Source organism: Cucumis sativus, chromosome 3 (genome assembly GCF_000004075.3).
Source record: "Cucumis sativus cultivar 9930 chromosome 3, Cucumber_9930_V3, whole genome shotgun sequence".
Classification (NCBI taxonomy): Eukaryota; Viridiplantae; Streptophyta; class Magnoliopsida; order Cucurbitales; family Cucurbitaceae; genus Cucumis; species Cucumis sativus.
In genome coordinates, this window is record NC_026657.2 from 22,508,217 (window position 1) to 22,528,450 (window position 20,234).

The 20,234-nt window shown below is 32.2% G+C and overlaps 1 protein-coding gene and 2 long non-coding RNA genes across 3 annotated transcripts; 2 read left to right on the plus strand and 1 right to left on the minus strand.

Annotated features, from left to right (window-relative positions):
- Nucleotides 1-244: 244 nt before the first annotated feature.
- Nucleotides 245-1,994, minus strand: LOC101205848 (homeobox-leucine zipper protein HAT22). Its single transcript, XM_004149792.3, has 3 exons — nt 1,090-1,994; nt 907-986; nt 245-793 (listed from the first exon to the last, which is right to left on the minus strand). Exons 1-3 carry the CDS (start codon nt 1,720-1,722, stop codon nt 493-495), a joined length of 1,014 nt encoding a protein of 337 aa, XP_004149840.2. The 5' UTR covers nt 1,723-1,994; the 3' UTR covers nt 245-492.
- Nucleotides 1,995-10,556: 8,562 nt separating this feature from the next.
- On the plus strand, nt 10,557-11,202 carry LOC116402877. The gene is made up of 3 exons (XR_004215548.1): nt 10,557-10,571; nt 10,653-10,766; nt 11,048-11,202. It is a non-coding gene; the product is annotated as an uncharacterized LOC116402877 (long non-coding RNA).
- A 404-nt stretch (nt 11,203-11,606) lies between these two features.
- On the plus strand, nt 11,607-12,187 carry LOC116402878. Its single transcript, XR_004215549.1, has 3 exons — nt 11,607-11,789; nt 11,967-12,019; nt 12,148-12,187. It is a non-coding gene; the product is annotated as an uncharacterized LOC116402878 (long non-coding RNA).
- The last annotated feature ends 8,047 nt before the right edge of the window (nt 12,188-20,234 follow it).

Here is a 20,234-nt window from a genome sequence, read left to right on the forward strand (position 1 = left end):
TTAGATGGATAGATATGTAGATAGCCCTTACACCAACACCACACCACCCAATAATTTTCCAATCCAACAAACCACCCACATTGCGTCACATCAAAATTAACTTCTCTAAATTTCATCACAACTCACATTTCTGCCTAACAAATTCTATCATCATTTTCATCACTCTAATCATATAACACATTTCATTAAAATATATATCCTAAACCAAAAGTGTAAGAGTTCTTCAAATTCTAACTTTTTAATCTTAAAACAAAAAACACCTATAATTATCTTTGAAACATTTACATCATGGTAATGAAAAACTAAGACTGACATAATTTGATATTAGATATATGATAAGAGAGTAATATTTTACAAGCTAGCTAGGTAGCTACTACTTACATTAAATCTGTCTAACCGCTAATTAGCTCTACAACCCTTTTTGAAGAAGAAAAGATATATATAAGAAAAAGGTAATAATATTATTGTATAGGTTGGAATAATAAATTTTGTCTAACAAGCGGCTGAAGGATTGGAGAAGGGATTGTAAAAGAAAGGGTTAGGAGGCATTGAAAATTTGGGTTTGGGATTAGAATTACCGTCCGCGACACCACCATGGCCGCCAGTACCCACCCTTTCGCATGAGGGGCATATGGTTAATGTCGCCCCTGACATCTGCATGTATACCGGTTTTGCCAGCTTTATTGCCTTCAATTCTTGAACCTCCTTTTGTAATCTTCTATTTTCATCCGTCAACGTCTCACAACACTTCTTCAACAACTCACAATCTACTTCTGTTTGCTTCACTTTTGTTCTGTTAAAAAATAATTGGAATTATATTAGTAATACAAAATTAAATTTGTACAAGCTACTAGTGAAATTAATCATTGAATATATATACACATATCGATATAATCACTCTCTCACCGAGCTCTCCTATTCTGAAACCATACTTCAACTTGTCGTGGCAGTAGATTTAGCTGTCTTGCTAACCCTTGTTTTTGCTTCTGATGATCAAAGTGGCACAAATATTCCAATAATTATGAATTAGAATTTATAAATATGAAATGGTTGTTTTGGTTTTAAATCCAATATAATTAACTAACTTACAGGATTGAGCGTGCTATTCTGTTTGAAACTTTCTTCCAAGAGAGCGGATTGTTGTTTAGAGAGTCTAAGCTTCTTTCTAGTATTATTACAAACATCGTCATCTTCATCACTAACTCTCCAACAAGCTCTCTCCAATTCAACTTCTTCACTGCTCAGATCTCTCTCTCTTTTAACCTTACCCGAGAACGAAGAACAAACAGCGCTGCTATGAGGGGATGCTTGGCGATACAAATGATGAGGACCCACATGATCAATAACTTTCCGATGAGTGTCGCCACCACCACCGGAAAATCCCAAAGTCAAAACACAAGGCTCAAAATCAAGTGAACTGGAGGAGCAAGGTGCAGGTTTCTTCTTTAATGTCGTCCTTTGATCGTCAGCTAATTCCGAGAGCCCTAATCCCAAGACCAACCCTGTTTTAGAAAAATCATCAAAACCCATCTCGGGTGAGAGGGAAATAATAATTGTGGATGGGAACCTGGAAAAAGCGAAACTTGTGAACAATAAGAAACTAATATGAAAGGTTTTTAAGAAGAGAGAAAAACAAAGAGAGAGAGAGAGAGAGAGAGATCTGGGTACGATTATTAATCGAAAAGAAAAGAAATTGAGAACACAAAAGAATCTAGTTAGCATTTGGAAAATAAACAATAAATTATCAAATTAAAACTCCCTTCTATCTCTATACATAGGTTGACCTTTAAAACCCCACTTACCTATTATCTTCACATTATTAATAGTGAACAAAAAAAAAAGAACCCCGCCCCCACAATTACTTAATTTCCTTTTCGTGCTCGAATCCCCTAGTTCACATGGTTGTGGGGAACACATCAAGAAAGTATCATTCTTTCTTTCTCTCTCTTTCTTGTTTGCTACATTTAACTATTACTACCACTTTTGAGTGTTGCTTCATAAATGTTTCCTCGTCTTGTTATTCAGTTTCTCTTTAAAACAGGTTCAATTATTTGCCCCAAACTTTTCCTCTTCTTTCACTTATGTTCCAATATTAGCATCCATTCATTATTATCTTTTTTAGTTTCTTTCCCACCCAATCATACCCCTTTTCTTAATTTCTTTCTTATTTCATTATTAATAATTGTGGTATATAGATACGAAGCCACCTTGTACTTTATTACTTTTCTCAATCATTCAAACATTGCTTTAAACTCTCCTCCCCCTCTTAACAAAAGAAATAAATAACATAAGATAGCTACGCAATTATTGGATGTGCATGAAATAATAAACTTATCTTTTTTCTTCCCATAAATGACCACATGAATTGTCTCCCACTCCATGCCTCTTCTAACACCCCATGATCGTGTAAACCATTTCCCTTTGCTTGCCAATATTGCACTCTTTTCCTTAAGTATTAATCATTAATGAAGGAAAAGGGCCATAAATTAATTGCTGCCTCATAGCCATAGTCATTGATGTAATCATGTAGATTTTTAAGCTTTAACAAATATTATTACTCACCGTGAGAATACGGTTAAGAAGTCGAATTGTTTATACTGTAACGGTGTAATTTCTTTGAATTGGATTCATTTCGTATTCAACTTGTTCTTCATTGCTTAGTTTTATGTTTGGTTTTGGCGGAGAAATGGAAAAAAAATAAAGAGAGAAAACAAAAGATGAGGGAATTAGGTAGGTAGAGATGAGATGATAGAGAGAACATGAGACGAACATTTAATTCGAAACAAAAAGTAAGTGGTGATGGAATGGAGAAGTTTGCTTCACTTGAAATCTTGGCTTAGGGGGGCCAACTCATTGAAAGATCTAGTCTTTATAATGCACCAAAAATTTAATTGCTAACTTTGAGTAGTGCTTTGTCGGCTACAAATAATGATCATGATATGAGAAGTTAGGTAACCCATAAAAACATGGCGGCCCTAATATATTAAAAACTTAACATGATCACATTCCGTTGCTCTTAGTACTACACACACATATATAAAGTAAACATTATTTTATATCTTGCTTTGTATATGCTGCCAAGTTTTTATGGCTTCATCACAACTTGTGTACTAGTTTGTATTGTGAATGATTGGTATGATCAAATAAATGTTTTGGTGATATACTACAAGTTTTGTTTTGTTTTTGTAATGGAACACCCTCAAATAATTTAGTTTCGTTTGATCAAGTTGTCTACTTTGTGTCAATCATTGTTCGAAAAAAAAAAAGGAAAATTTTGCAAAGTATCACTCTTTTAGTTTTTCATTTCAAAAGTGCATGCGCTACTTTAAAACAAACTCGTAATTTTGTTTTTTTCAGTCAATCTCAGCCGATCTCAACACTGAGATTCTTCACAAATTAAAAAAATAACTCTTTCAATGTAACGTAATTTCTCGATCCATCTCAATCGAGATCAACACCGAGATTGTATTGTGTGTTTTTGTCTTTAAATTTCAAATAAAAGGTTTTATCAAATGACCAAAATACCTTTGAAAGCCTGAACGTTAGATATTCTCATAAAACCTTAAACATTGTGCTCATTTTGGCCGAGACTAAATGAGTTTGCTCCTAAAATCAAATGCATATCTATGATCTTTACTCCCAAAAATTTCAAGAAGTCATCATCGAACTTAAATCTCTAAAGGTGAATTACTTTGACTGATTTCATAGTTTAGGGTTGTATTTTAGTTTATGTTATAGTTTTTCTGTAAAATCTAAGGCAGATGGAAAATTTTGTAGTTGTTTTTTTTTTATGAAGTTGACTGTATAATTAAATTTTAAGTTAATGCATGTGATTTTTTCATTCGATGAATTTCAGCAATTTCATCAATCTGGGCCCATGTTGTCACATCCCTTCTCAAAGCTCCTTTCTTGAACCCTTAACCTAGCTCCAAAAGAGAGTGAGAGAAGCCTAGCAAGCATTTTCATATTTGATAACACTTACAACCAACTAATCAGTATAACTTAACTAGCAGACACAACATAAATGCATGCTTGAAAGGAACAACACAAGCTACATGCTTTTACTAATAACTTAGACTACTAGTTGCAACTTTTGTGATACATCAATGGATCTTAAACATAAGACCCTTTTTACTACCCTATCCTACAACTTTAAAACTTTTAACTATAGACATAGACATGCTCTCAACCTTAACCTTACTTACAAATCCAAGACTAACTCCCATTACATCTTGATAATTGCTATTACACTTAATGACCCAGCAGCAATAAGCTTAGCACTAAGGAATACAAAATCAATACCTGAAAGGTGAGAAATCATTTAAAAGGTCAAGTCGAAAGACTTATGAGTGATGGTTTTTATAAAACTTCGCTTTCTAAACTAGTTATCCATAAATCTTTGGCTTACAATAACATTATTCATGCAGTTGGAAATCATTTCATAAACATGATTAGGGGTGTACATAAGTCGGGTTAGGTCGAGTTGGAGGAAAAATATGGATCAACTCAAAGTAATGGTGTTGACAAAAATTAAACCTTATCAGTTCAATATGCAAAGATCAACCCAACCCAACCCAACCCAAAAAATTGGGGTTGGACTAGGTTGGATTGTTGGGTTGGCCTTTTTTTTAATCATATTGTTTTTCAAATTTTTATATGGGGTTTTTTAAAAAATATAACATATTGACAAAATATTAAGTTTTTATAAAAGAAATATAACATATTGACAAAATATTAAGTTTTTATAAAAGAAATATAACATATTGACAAAATATTTACACTGTATAGAACAATTTTGATATGTGCTCGTGTAGAAAATGATACAGGTACGATCGTGTAAGTAGTATCAACACGATCATGTTGACCATGCTAAACGATTGTGTTGACTATGGTAAACAATTATTTATATCATATCCACATGATTGTGTAGTTTTTTAAAAACGAATGATAAGGAATTCAAATCTAAACGATCATGTTGACCATGCTAAATGATCGTGTTGACTAGGTAAACAATCATTTACATCATATCCACATGATCATGTAGTTCTTTTAATTAAACGATAGAAAAAATGCTTTAAATCTAAACGATCGAGTTGACCATGTTAAACGATTGTGTGGACTAGTTAAGCAGTCGTTTAATCGTATCCATATGATCGTGTAGTTCTTTTTAAACTATAGAAAAAGGGCTTCAAATCTAAACAATCATGTTGATCATGTGAAACGATCGTGCTGACTAAGTAATCGATCATTTAGATCATATCAGGTAAATGACACATGTTAGGATTATATATATATATACATACACACATAATATGTCATATAACTGGGTCGGGCATTGGATCAACTTATCACACCATGCCTCGTACATGACCTTGCTCACCATGCGAGACGCGGCGTGATTTGAATGTTCTTGTAATGCCTCAAAAATTAAAATAATTTTTGGAGTTAATTATCTTATTTTTGTTTAATTATGTTTAATTTATTAGACATTTATTTTGAAATTTTGATTTTATGGACATTGAAATTAATTAAATATTTATTTGATGAATAATTAAAGGTTGAATTTGTGGTGTTTGTTGAGAATTTGATTTAATTGTATGTGATGAGGTTTAAGGAAAGTTGTGAAAATGATTTAGTTTTATGGAAATTGAAATTTATTAAATAATTTGAATGTTATTTAATTAAATTTAAGAGGATAATTATTTGGAGAGAGGATACTTGCTTAGAAAAAAAAAAGAAATAATTATATTTTTTTGTAAAAGTATAATTATTTTAGTAAAAGAAAAAGGTGATTGGATTTGATATAATTATTTTAGTATAAGTTAACTTGATGGAAGATTTAATTGAGGAAATAGAAGGTGGATTTTATTTAGTTGGAAAAGTAAAGTTAATTATACGCTATAATATAATTATTTGGAAAATAAAACAATCCATGAGGAGAGAGATGATTGAACGAGAAAAGATTATGAAGTTAATGAAGTTTAATGAAGTTTTAGTTTGGTTTACTTCTCTGTGTCAAGTATTTTTATCGCCTAAAACTACTTGTAAAGTTATATGTTAAGATAAAGGAAAGTCATTAAGAAATTAACCAAAGCTTAAGGACCTTAAGACTAGGTGTTTTGGCATTCAAACATGTTAAAACTGTAACGACCTAACTCTTTATACTAAGCTGAGGTCATTACCTTAAAGATAAATAACAATTTTGATATTTTCTTGAAAAGGGAAAAACTAATTTTTTATTAAACTACCATGAAAACATGCTGCAGCGAGTTTTACAAATTATAAAGATGATAAAAATAACAAGACAAAAATATTTAAGCTCAAAACACTGAAAACAACAATGAATAGTGAAAGCATAACTATGTCCCCATATGGCATGTTATAGACCCTTTCTATCACTCGCCAGCTTTCCTATATCTTTACCTTTGCTTGAAAGGTTAAACATAGAAAAAGATGAGTATAAACATACACTAGTTAAGGGATACACTACTAGTTCCACTAGGTGTCTATTAACTTTCCATTAGAGTTTCGTAAGAAACTATCCAAAACTATCATGCTCCCAAGCACATGTTATCCAGTGATCCCATAGGGAAACATCTGGACTCTCGGTGAACCCAAATGAAACATCCTAAGAGAGTCAGGCTGTAAGTGACCCTGTCAGATCACTCATAAAACTTAACATGACAAGTTAGTGGTTCCCATTGAACTCATATCAGTTATAACATAACATGACAGACTAGTAAGTCTCGTTGAACTCACATCAATCATAAAAAAAAAGGTGGTGATCCCGAGGGACACCATATGGGTACGACCCTAATAGACAAAGTTAACAGAACACCATAGTCTATAGCATGTAGCATATCATAAACATCACAACATCATAACATTGCATGAATATCGTCAATCATAACATCATTATCATGTGATTCATATTTCATGCATCATAAACATATTAATCATCAACATCAACACATTATGCATCTTAGCTACGTCAACGCAGAATGGAAAATAGATGCAAGCTCTCTATAAGCAGTAGAATCTCTTACTTGAGAGATTAGCCAAACAAAATACTTTCTAGCTGATAGTAAAAATTCTCCAATTAATTCAATCCTAATCATAAAAGAAAATTTCAGTATCTTAATTAATAAAATTAACAATTTGGCTTTCATCCAAAAATTCTCACAAATTAACTTATCCAAAATTGAGGTTGAAACCGATTTAACCTTGATGGAAAAAATTCGTCATTTAAATCTTCAAAATTTGTCAAAGAGACTTTCCAAAAGCATGCAACCAAAATCAATTACAAAAAGAAAAACATTTTCTTTCTCTCTCTTTTTAATTTAAGCAAACCAATGCTATTTATAGACTCAAATAATAATATTTATTATATTATTTCCTTTTCCTTTCAGGATATGTATATAATACCAATATAACATACATTTTTATTCTCATTATCTTTCCTCAATAAAATCTTTAAATGCACAGAATCTTAGGCATTTAACCAATAATAATAATAATAATGTTTCTTTATTATTAATTTTTATTATTAATATTAATATTATTATCATTATTAATACTTTTATACTTATAGAGGTAACATTAGAAGAAAAACCATCTACTATGACATTTATTTATATCACAAAATAGAGGGAGGAAAAAAAATGTCACGAAAGGGAAAAAAACGCGTTTTTGGCGGGAAAAGACGGAAATTTTCGGAAAATATTTTTCGCGACAGTTATTTGATGTCATAAAATAGAAATAAAATAATAATAAAATAATATATTTAATATAAAAAAAATAATAACTTTTTTATGGATTTTTAACTTATTCCCTTCTCCCCTTTCCCTTTTCTTTCGTCTTTCTCCCCTTTTGCCTCCCCTTTCTGCTTTCTCCCCTTTCTCCCCTTTCGCCTCCCCTTTCAGATTTCTTCCCTTTCGCCTCCCAATCTCCGAACTCCTTGAACTCCCTTCTCCAGACGACGACGAGGTCCATCATCGGCACTGCCCCCTCGTGGCCATCTCCCCACTCCAACGCCGCCTGTACCTCTTCTACTACACGACGAACGGGCTACGACCACTCTTTGGAGTCTACCATTGAAGCCTCCAAATCTCGCCTTTCTCAGATTCGTTCCACCTCTTATCCTCATTTCCAAAAGGCAATTGTAATTTCTTCATCCCTTATTATTACTATTGTTTTTTTCTTACCTCTCCTGTTGTTCTTTGTTTAGTTTCCAATTAAGGATGAATGTTAGTTTAGGTCTCTAAGAGAAAGGGTTGAAAGGTTTTGAATCGTTACTCTCTATACTTTTCTTTGAGTAAGTCATCCTAAAAAAGATAGTTTTATAGCATTTGAATAAAGCTTTAGGCTATTTTCTAGATTGCAAAGTGGTTTCTGGATACAAAATCCCATGGTCGAAATATAAGAAGAATCGAGTTCTTGCTCCTGCCGATTTTTTCAATTAAACTTGAAACTCAATTATCAACATTTCATCTAAGATATATTCTTCACAAATTTTTGTATTTATTGCTTAATTTTTCTAGATTTCTGGCTGCCACTAAGTAAATGAATATTCTTTCTTTTGTGTTGCCCACCAATTGTTTGATGAAATGCCCATGGGAGGAAATCTTGATTATTGAATGTACATAGGAGGAAATCACTTTAGAATGTTATTATAGTGGAATCCTGGTGAACTAGATTTTATTTTAATGGTTCTAATTTTATTAGTTAACTTTCTTTTGAGGTAGGGGATAAGACCCTTTGAATAAAATTTTGATTAGTTAAAACATAATCATAATTCTTTATGATTAGTTATCATGTTTTTGCTTGGAGAATATTGACTTTTTGTTGATACTTAAATCATGTTCTTAGTGATGGTGCCAGTTCCTTCCCATTTCCCTACTCCCTCTCTCTCGTGTGTGTGTTTGCTTTGATCAATTAATGTGGTACATATCTGGTGGTATTTTATTTAGGTTTGTGATTTTGGACTTTCACGCTTGAAGTCCTTTATCAAACTCCTTTTAAAGGTAAAGTTTGTTGTAAACTCTTTTAAAAACTTGTTTTAATTAATTAAATTTATGTTTCAAACTTTGAATTTCTCCCTATTATATATGTATATATGCTTGTAAATTAAATTTAATTAGATTGATCGAACAAGATTTAAAGACGTATAATTGGATATTTTGACATTTTTAACGATCATTTGTTCTTCACATGTGGGTAAATAATTGTTAATTCCCCTCTATTGTGAAACTCATTTTATGTTATAAACAAATTTAGATGCTAAATCATTTGAATTGATAGTGATCATAATATAATATATAATTCTAATTACAATATTGTTGTTGTTTGATTATTTTGTACATATATGGAAATCCTAATTTATTTTGATCTTGTTATATATATACTCTTCTAATTCACAAGTTAGATCAATATATGTATATATATGTGTTATGTATTAAAAATGTTAAAAACACGACACTTCTTTTGTCTAAACTTTAGCTTTCTTTATAACTAACTATTCATTCTTTTTTGGGAATATTTTGGAAAATATGGGAAATTACATATTACTGCATGGTTGACCTCAAAGCTGTACAAACCAAGGTGTAAAGTAGAAACACTCTAGTCCTACCAAATTTATAGCACACAGTTCTCCTGTCTTCCTTTCTTTCTTATATAAGCGACTTTTTTTTAGTTGTGCTTATTTTTATCTAAACAATTTTGGTGAAAAGAATAAAAAGAATAACAGAGAAGAAGACAATGCAACTCATTCAGGCGGATTGTGATTTAGAAGATATATGTCGTGTATGAGTGTTCTATCTCTTTTATGCGTTGTTGATTAATTAATTAGTCTGGCCACATTTTTAGTTAGCTAGCTTTAGATCTGTCTCTTTCCAATAGAATGGAAAAGATCCATTTGTAAAAGGTTAGATTCACAGATTTGACATAATTCTTTTCAATTGAGATCCTCTTTATGGTTCTCCCCCAACATGGATCACTTAGCGGTGTCAAGCATTGTTCCTGGTGGTTCATTACCTAATATATTTTTCCCAAAGATGCATGCCAAGAGCCAGATTTTCTGTTAGTATTATTTTATGATCCCAATAGTCTCTCTCTTGAGAAATGAGAATATTGATCTGGAAGTATAAATTCTAATTGCCCATAGTATAGATCCCAATGTATATCACTTTTATCGAGACTAGATGTTGTCTTCCTATTACCACTATTTATGAAACTGATATGACAATGAAAGTTCTAATGGACCAGTTGAGACATAAGATATAAATAATGCAACTTTATAGATCACAGAGAAAAATTATTTCATCTTATAAGTTATATTAAGTTGAAGGTAGTGACTCTCTTATCTTAACCTTTTTTAGCAAAGGAAAAAAAGGAAAGAAAAACCTAAATCAATATCATCAACCATGAACCCCATAAAGTCATTTTACGTACACTGAAAAAGTTGCATTCAAAATGGCTTGGGTCTAAGTTGAAGATATTACAAAGAGCAATTTCTAAATTGGCAATATGGTCGTAATGCAGCCACAAGCGAGTTGGAATATGCATTTGTTGAGGTACTTTTTTTAGATTATTTTTTATTCTTGTTTTTTTATTCTTTCTAGTACTTCGGCAAAATGCTCTTTATTGTTTTGCAGTGCAAAAACTTAATTGCTGACGTTGGGGATATGATGAGCGTCCAAGTGATTGTTGAAGGATCAATGAATAGTTCGAACCCCTACTTCTCAAGCTCTTGGCGGCGGGACTTCGCTGTAAGTGTTCTTCTAGTAAACAACCACAACACAATTTTTAAATATTATCTATGTTGTTTTCATTTTTCCCATCAAATCATGATTCATGATTGCCACTTTTACACTTTTTCATGGAATAATATGATGTTCTTATTATAGATGGAACTATTGTATAATGAATGCCCAATAACAAGACCTCTACATTTATATCTATGTTATCTCTCTCTCTCTTTTTGTTCTTCTTATCCCGATGATGTATTCTTAAATTTTATCTTTCATTGACAACATATGTCTAGTGTCAGGGGGGTTTCATTCTGGATATGGGCGTACACTTCATTGCTGGATTACGGATGGTAACTGCCTTTGAAACTTTTTTCCTGTGAGAAAAATATTTGAGTTCTATCCTAATGGCTATCACTTGCCCACTGATTAACCATTACTGTTTCTGCTCTTCTTTAAGTCCAAAATGTTTATAATCTCAAAATTGACAAAACCTATAAAACCAGTACAAGTCTCAAGTACATAAGATGAGGTGGTAATGAATTACAAGTGTGACTGTCGCAAAGGCTCTGATTTGTGGAAGAAAAAAAAAACCACCTTTAGTCATGCATGGCATTTATGTTCCCTCCCCGATGGCACCATCCTTGATATGATATTTTTAATTTGGAAATGCTAGTTTCTTGTATTTGTAAACAACTTGTTGGATGGGAGGTGGTATCAGTTTCAACGACTACCTCCTATGTGGATAAGTCTTTACCTCCGCCAGATAACATATCCTCGCTCTTGTAAGTTTCAATTGCTTACTGCTAATTAATGAGTCACCAACAAGTTTGAAAACCTAGAAATTAAGAATGATGACATTTTCCCCTCCTTTAGCCAACTGGAGAATGGATGTTCTGGTGTTTTCGTAATGGTGTTTCTACTTGATTTACATCGTAAGCAGTTTTCTTTTTTCCAGGTTAATCTTGTAAGAACTAAAGAAAACTTACCAATATCCGTTCTGCTTGCAAAGATGAAAATGTGAAGCTATCTCCACCTCGACTTGTATGTTATTTCTACATTGAGTTCCAATTGTATATATTTTAGTGTTATTGTGAATTCGGTATCCAAGATGTAGAATTCAGCTCTAGAACGTCAGGACACGAGTAGGCTGAAAAACTTTATTAGCTTTTCCTAAGTATGATTACTCACAATAACATCTAATTTTAAACTTAAATGCAGAGATGAGTCTTGAAGAAGTGATAAGATATGTTGCATCTGATGAACTTATTAAGGTAGTTTATGCTTTATTCATTCAAATTGTCTTTTCCATCTTCATTTTCTTTGGAAATTCTTGCCAATGTACTCAACTCGTAATATTCTGATGCAAAAACTACATACTTAATTATTGCATTGTGCCAAGACCATATTGAAAAAAAAATGCAGCAAAATAGAAAGGAAAAGAAATTTCAAGAGGTAACTTATGGAAGCTCATTTGGGACTTCCATGTCCCTGAAATTACAACATTAGGTAGATGTCATTTATCTTGTTTGTTAATTTCCAATTTCTTTTCTTGGGGTTTGTAGGCTACTTTGGTTGATTCCTTTCTAGCAGATCTTGATGAACTCTCTAATGAAGACAAGTTTCAGGTTTGTAACGGCGTTTTACTTCTCCATGTAAATGAAGTAAGAATTTTGTTGGTTGTATGTAAGTGAAGTCTTTAATTTGTTTGATTTAGTTTAGTGGCTTTAATTTGTTTTGTTAATTTGATGGCTTTAATGGTTGTAATGTTTTGCTTATTTCTTTTAGTCTCTCACTTTTAAAAAATTGTTTGTTTCATTTCCACCACTCAAGTCAGGTAAATGGATTGAGTTAAGTTACAAGACTCTGCACGAATTTCTCATAATACTTAGTTATCCAGATACAAAATTTAGGATACCTATATTATAGTGTACTTGAGGAAGCTAATGAAGCATTTAATTATTTATGTCTCTTTAGGAGTCTCACATGTAACTTAAGAATTGAGTAATTAGTCAGTTGACTTCCTTACTTGTTGATGATGCAAAAACTATACAACTTTTTCTTCTATTCCTTTCAATTTGTATTGAACAAATGGACGTGCCACATAGGATAATGTTGGGCACTTCATTCCAGTAACAAGCTCTAGCCCTAAATTGTTGCAAGCCAGCAATGAATGGTACATTGATATATGTATGTTTTGACACGAACCCCTTTAGTTGCCCAATCATTTGCATTCCACAAACTGGTATATATTCTCATTCATTGCTTGTTAGGAAAAGCTATTCCTTGATTATCGTAGTTGCGCAAAACTCTGATTGAAGTGCAATTTGGCTAACTGCATTTCAAGCCTTTTTTTTTTCGTCATGAACCTGAGTACTTGCTATAATCTTACTCTCTGTTTTAATAATCTGAGAGAATTGGTGCATAATTATTCATAGTTCATCTTTATTTGTGATGATTGCCTAATACAAACTCTTGAACTTTAAGGACTAAGAATTGTCTTAGCTTTTTTGTTGTAAGGACTAGGAATAAGGATATATTTGTGATATTGGCTTTCCATTTTTCACTTTTTGATGATTTGTTATTAATCAATTTTAGTGGTTTTATATACTAAAACAAACTATTGAATTGCAATGATAGGTAATGCTCAATGTTGAAATTTTCTATAAGAGTTGTACTCTCTTGTCCTATCATGGATGCTTATATTCATGTTGTCTTTGTAGGTTCAACTGGAGTCGACAACTTCATGCGTTTTCTTTCAAAGAACATTTTCAGAGACGAACATTCTCGGTTGGTCGTTTATGCTTCTGCAGAAAATCTTGTTAGATGTATTCTAATGCTATTTAAAATATTTTTTGATTAAGGTCTAGGATTCCGTACATGTGGATTGTTGAAACTTGTATGGAGATGTACAAATATTATAAATTGTATTATAGTGTATATATATTAAAGTGTTGGCTATTTTTTTCTACATGGGTGTCAATATTATAAATTCAAAATTGTCATTCTCAGCTACATTATTGTCATTCAAATGGTTCGTGTAATGGTGGAGCGGCAAGGACAACAGGAAAAAACTGTAGTAAATTGAGAAATGTGCAACAGGAAATAAATGACGTAATAAATGAATTTGTGACAGTTATTACTTGTTGTAAATTGGAAAACGATGACAGTTATTTAACAAAATAAATTGTCACGATTGCCCTATATGTGACAGGAATAAAATGTCGTCAATAGATAAACAATGACAATTTTTTTTTAAAAGAACTGTCACGATTGCAATATATTTTACTGCAAAAAAATGTCGTCAATAGCAAAACAATGACATTTTTAAAAAAAAAACTGTTGCGAATAACATATTCATGACAATTAAAAAATGTCACAAGAAATGAATTCGCGACATTTATTTAACCGTCGTTAATACACAAATGATGATAGTTATTTGTTGTCATAAAATAAAATATGACAGTTATTTGAAGTCGTTGAATGCTGATTAACGACATTTATTTCTTGTCATAAAATAACGTATTGCGACAGTTTTTAAAAACTGTCGTCGAAGGACTTTCCATAACTCCTGCTTCTATGACTGAAAATAACTGTCGTGAAATTTGTTTACGACAGTAAATAACTGTCGTCGTAGACCACTTTTCTACTAATGTAAAATGCCTTGACAACCTCTTCTCGCCTAACAAGCCCTTTTATACTTTTCCCCTACATGGCCTTGACGCCTGAAACTTGAAAGGTAAAATTTTAAAACATAAGTCTAAAAGACACAGTAAGGTTTTAAGAAATATTTTTCGCGAAATTCCTTTTTCTAAACCTTATTTTCCCAAATTTTACATAAAACATTTTGAGGTGCTTGCAAAAATAACAATTTTTTTTTTTTATGATAATAAGGTCCATGTCACTACATTTTTTAAATTACAAAAGTAGCAAATTTATAAGTGGATAACCCTCTGATAGTCATCTGATAGCCGTTTGTTGTCATTAATCACTTGTCATATTTTTCATTTTCGCAGTATGCAAGAAAGAGGTACTATGGGCTATTTTTTTTCTAATTTTTTTTTTTGTCATCTAATGCAATTTCACAAACATTTTTCACAATTAAACTTGTCATTTCCCATAAATGCTTCATCTCACATACTATATCAAATACATAAACACACATTAGTTAAAAGCATTCCTTTTGCCAAGAATCCCGAATCATTCTCTACATAAGAACTTATCATCTCACGTTTAAACTACTGAGATGACCTTTTCATCATCAACATCTGAGAATATCTTGATTCATTCTTGTTCTTGAGGCCGCTAAACACAATGAAGTCCTTTTCTACAATGGTCAACTTCACTCCACCATGCAGTCCCTTTCTACATGACTGTCTTTACCGTTATGTGCACATAACAACTAAGTCATGAGTAGGAAGATAACTCATGGTTTAAACATTCATTCATAAACATTCAAAATCTCCATAAACATATATGTTTTGAAACACCATATAAGTTTTTCATATAAATATCTTTTTAGAAATAATTTGAATTGAAATCATTAACTCAAATTAATAAGAACTTATAAGGAAAACTTTTAACATAAACATTTTAAGGAAAACACTCACTAACACTTGAGAAATAAACTTCAAAGGATTCTCCTCTTCTTCTTCTCGCATAGACAAATTGATAACACTTTAACACTTAAACTTTTCTCGTCAAGTTCTCAGAATAATCATCCTTAATATTATGACCTCATCCTCTATTTATACTACTTTATAAATAAGCTTAGTCATCTTTGATCTCTTATCAGCTTGTCAACTTCTACTCTTAGTGGTGCATGTGTAATCTTTAAGTTTAACTTAATCATGCTCGATTTAAACTCTACGCATCGCCCATTAAGTATTGTTCACACGAGATTTCAAAGAAATCTAATTCGTGGAATTGAACTTTGATATATTGATAAATATTGTGAATACAATCTCTAGTATTTACTCCTTTGATGCTTTCTCTCGAATATAAGTTTAAAAAACTTATAATTTCTTGATTTATGATCTTTAGGATGTTGTAGTTGCAAGTCTATTTGAGCTTTAGTCTTCTAGAATTCAAGAAAAGTTTGATCTTCAAAGTCTTCAATCTTTCAGAAGATGATGATCTCGAAGTTGATAAGAACTTGCACGTCTTGAGAGCTTTATAGAAGTTTGAATCTTCAATTCTTCAGAACTTTAGTACTTCAAAGCTTCAATTCTTCCTTAAACCAAATATCCTTAAAAATTATGACAAGGGTCTCTATTTATAGAGAAATTTCATGGGCTTTAGGTGAGCTTGGGCTCATTTGCTTGGTGGGCTTGGACTTGGGCTCATTTGCTTGTTGGGCTTGGACTTGGGTCCATTTGCTTGTTGTGCTTGGACGCTCAATTGCGAGTTGGTCTTGGACTTGAGCCCAATTGCGAGTTGGGCTTGGATTTGGGTCCATCTGCTTCTTGAACTTAGCTTAAGCTTATTTGTTTATTAGACCTGAATTGAGTTGGGTTGAGTAAACTTAATTATCCAAACTCAAACAAAAGTATAATCATCACCATATTTACTGTGATGTTGTGGCATAATTTAATTGGTCAAATTTCTTGCTCAACAAATGCTCCTTTTTTTAGATTAGTGCACGTGTATGGGTGGACAAGTCTAAAAAACGAGAAGCTGAAACAAAAAATACAAGTGATTTGTTCTTGACTTTGACTTCAGTTAATATGTTAAATTAATCACAATATGCATTTGGACATAAGTGTAGTTAAAATGTTATATGAAGTTTGGAATACAACTCAGTGTCATTTTTAAAGTGAATTTTGATTTTAATAAAAATCCTTTGAAATATGACCAAGAGAAATTTTTTTTAACCCATGAATTTAATGGGATAATTGAGACTTAAAAAAAATGATAAAATTGGAATATTGTCTACTTATCAAAATGTGAATTTAAGTCAAAGTTTTGATTTAAATCCCCTAATTTGATTTATTTTTCTTTGAAATAAAAGAAAAACAAAATGATTTGAATTTTCTTTTCAAAATTTTCAATCCTAGATTTATTTAGGAAAACAAAAATTTAAAGAATTAACTTTTTTTTAATAAAGAAAAAGATTAGGAATTAATCCCAACTACTAACTCAATCTTAACACATTTGTTGAGGAGTTGGAGGAAAAGTTGGAGATTTGACATATTTCCTCCTCTATAAATAGAGAAGAAAGTTAGAGCAAAAATCATTCATGTTAGTTGCTTATCACCCTTCCTTATTTGTTTATCACCCTTCCTTATGTATTTGCCTTCTCCAAAGTTTTTTTTATTTCTTACTTAATATTTGGGAGAAAAGAAAATGGTCAGTGGTGGAACTGATTCTAAGAAGAGTATTGGAGCTGTTGTGCTTTCTTTTTGTTTATTTATTTATTTTTTTTACACATGGAAACAATGAATTTTGTTTTGAATGGTGGAAGCCAAACGAGAAGAATACTTTTTTTAAAAAATTAAATTCTTTTCTCTCTTTTTTTTTTAAATGCAAAATGTAGAGAAGTTCCCAATGCATGCCTTGGATGCACATCTCAACTGTAGACATTTTTTCGAGCTTGTCTTTGCAGTCTAGGCTTAGAGCTCTCCATCGATTTATATAGTCGATGACTGGCTCCCTCTTTCGCTGTTTGGTGTTTGTCAACTTCATCATGCTGACGATATGTCGGGTGATTGAGAAAGTCTCCCTCAAGCTGCTTCCAACTATCAATGGATTCAGGCTTCAAGTTGGTGTACCAGTCAAAGATATTTTCTTTGAGAGTTCAGACTAACTGTTTAACCAACAAATCTCCCCGCGTACCAGTTGTTTCACATGTTTCGATAAAATGAGCAACATGTTGTTTTGGGTTGCCCTTTCCATCAAACAGTTGGAACTTGGGTGGCTGGTATCCATTCGACATTCTCAAGTTGTTGATCTTCTTCGTATATGGCTTGGAATACAAAGAGGAAGTTTGAGCGGGTCCACCATATTGAGTTTTGATGGAGTTTGCAATCATCTTCTACAATTGCTGTACAGACAAAGATGCAATTGAAGTCGAATTTTGTGGTTGACTTTCTTGCATAATTGTCTTCCCTTTGTCAGCATTCTTGATAGTATGTGTGTGACTTGATTTAGTAGTATCACAACTTTCGATCTGATTCTTTAGAGATTCAATCTCTTAGTCACTTTCTTCAAGCGCCTTCCTGAGCATGTTGACCCTCTTTTCAAGCTCTATCATTCTATTTTCGCTCGTATCCACTCCAGTCACTATAACTGACATTATGTTTAGATGAGGCACCTCCTCATTTGGGCGTTAAGAAGATGAGTTGTGTTCATTAATCACATGATTTTCTTTGATTTCAATTCCACCTTTTGGTGGACTGGAGATTTTTTTTCAAATATTATTTGCGACCTCAAAGGGTGACATATCCTAAGATGAATGAAATTCCCTTGAGCGACTATGAGTATTTGGTTGCTTGCTAATGTCACCTAGAGCTTTGAAAGTGTTGCCTTGAGATGTCATGATTTTCTTAGAGATGTTCTTCAAAAAAAGAAAGAGATGAAAGGTAGAGACTGTCTCATTGGGCGTGCCAAACTGTTCACACGAGATTTCGAAGAAATGTAATTCGTGGAACTGAACTTTGATATTATTGATGAATATTGTGAATACAATCTCTAGTATTTACTCCTTTGATGCTTCTCTCGAATACAAATTAAAAAACTTAGAATTTCTTGATCTTTGGTCTTTAGGATGCAGTTGTAAGTCTATTTGAGCTTCAATCTTCTGGAATTCAAGAAAAATTTGATCTTCCAAGTCTTCAATCTTTTAGAAGATGATGATGTCGAAGTTAATAAGAACTTGCATGTCTTGAGAGCTTTATAGAAGTTTGAATCTTCAGTTCTTCAGAGCTTCAGTATTTCGAGTTTCAATTCTTCCTTCAACCAAAAATTCTTAAAAATGAATGGCAATGGTCTCTATTTATAGAGAAATCTCATGGACTTTAGGTGGGCTTGGACTTGAGCCCATTTGCGAGTTGGGCTTGAACTTGGGCCCATCTGCTTCCTGGACTTGGGCTTGAGTCCATTTGTTTATTGAACTTGAATTGGGTTGGGTTGAGTAAACTTAATTATCGAAACTCAAACAAAAGTATAATCATCACCATATTTACTGTGATGATGTGACATAATTTAATTGGTCAAAATTTTTTTGCTAAACAAGTATCCTTAGGAAATTTGTGGGAAGTTTCCTTACTTCTTCTCGCCCAGTCCTTTATCTCGCAAAATACCTTAATCGCATAAAGACACAACTTTAAAAAATCTTGTTACATAACTTTTCTCACCGACTAACCAACCTCTTCTTGCGTAGTCCACCCAAAACGCCTTTTTCAAGACACTTACTCAAAATTTTATTCTTATCATAACTACGAGTCTTAACTACGGGTCTTAACTAAGTATCTTACACAATCCGACCCTTAATTTCCCAATTCGGTAACCCGACCCATTTTTTTCTATTTTCTAACCCATTCCAATCTTTAAGGTTTGGGTTAGGTAATTTGGATCGGTCAGGTTACCAGTTTTTTTTAACATACCTCTTAACATGATATTTGAACTTTAAAACATTTCTTGATCATATCCATAACATGTTCTCAACATGAAACCTAAGTGATGGCAACACCTCATCGTCAATAAGATGGCCTAGGTGTCAAAACACCTAAACGTAAAAAAGATGGCCTAGGTGTCAGAACACCTCTTCGTCAACGGACAGGACTTTTCTCAACATAGGTACAATTCTAATTGTATCCTCTCCTTATAGGCACAACGAATTGCACTTTCAATGATGTACAAGAAATATAGGCTCGTCAACCTTTACATCAGTAATGGAAAAACCAATACTTGCACATAAGGCCATAAACAACAAATAAAATATACGGGCATAGATTCATCAAAACATATTTGAAAACTTAGCTCGAAGTATATACTTGCTCAAGAACTTTCTTCAAAAATCATAGTCATGCATAAGCATGATTTTAACATAATATAAACTTTGGAAACCAAGCTTAAATCCACACTTTACTAAACCATGCTTTTAGCTCTCAAACACTTTAGGCACATGCTTTGCAAATCTCTTATAAACTAGTAAGCTCAAACATATATTTTCAAAGCATACTTTAAATATCATTAATAAAACATGTTTAGAAACTATTTTGGAAGTTCATTTTGTCACTCACAAGTTATTGCTAGTGGAATCTTGAAATCATACTTACAAATCTTAAGCAATTAGACAAAAATTTGAATTCAAGCCACTCACAAACTTGTGATTCAACTCTTGGCTTGAAAACCTTCAAACTCTTCTTATCCTAAAATTCCATATTTAAATCAAAATTAATCCCTTAACCATAGAAAATATCCAAATTTTACTATAAAATTTCAAAAATATTAATACAACCCTAAAATAGTGCCATGACACTATTGGTT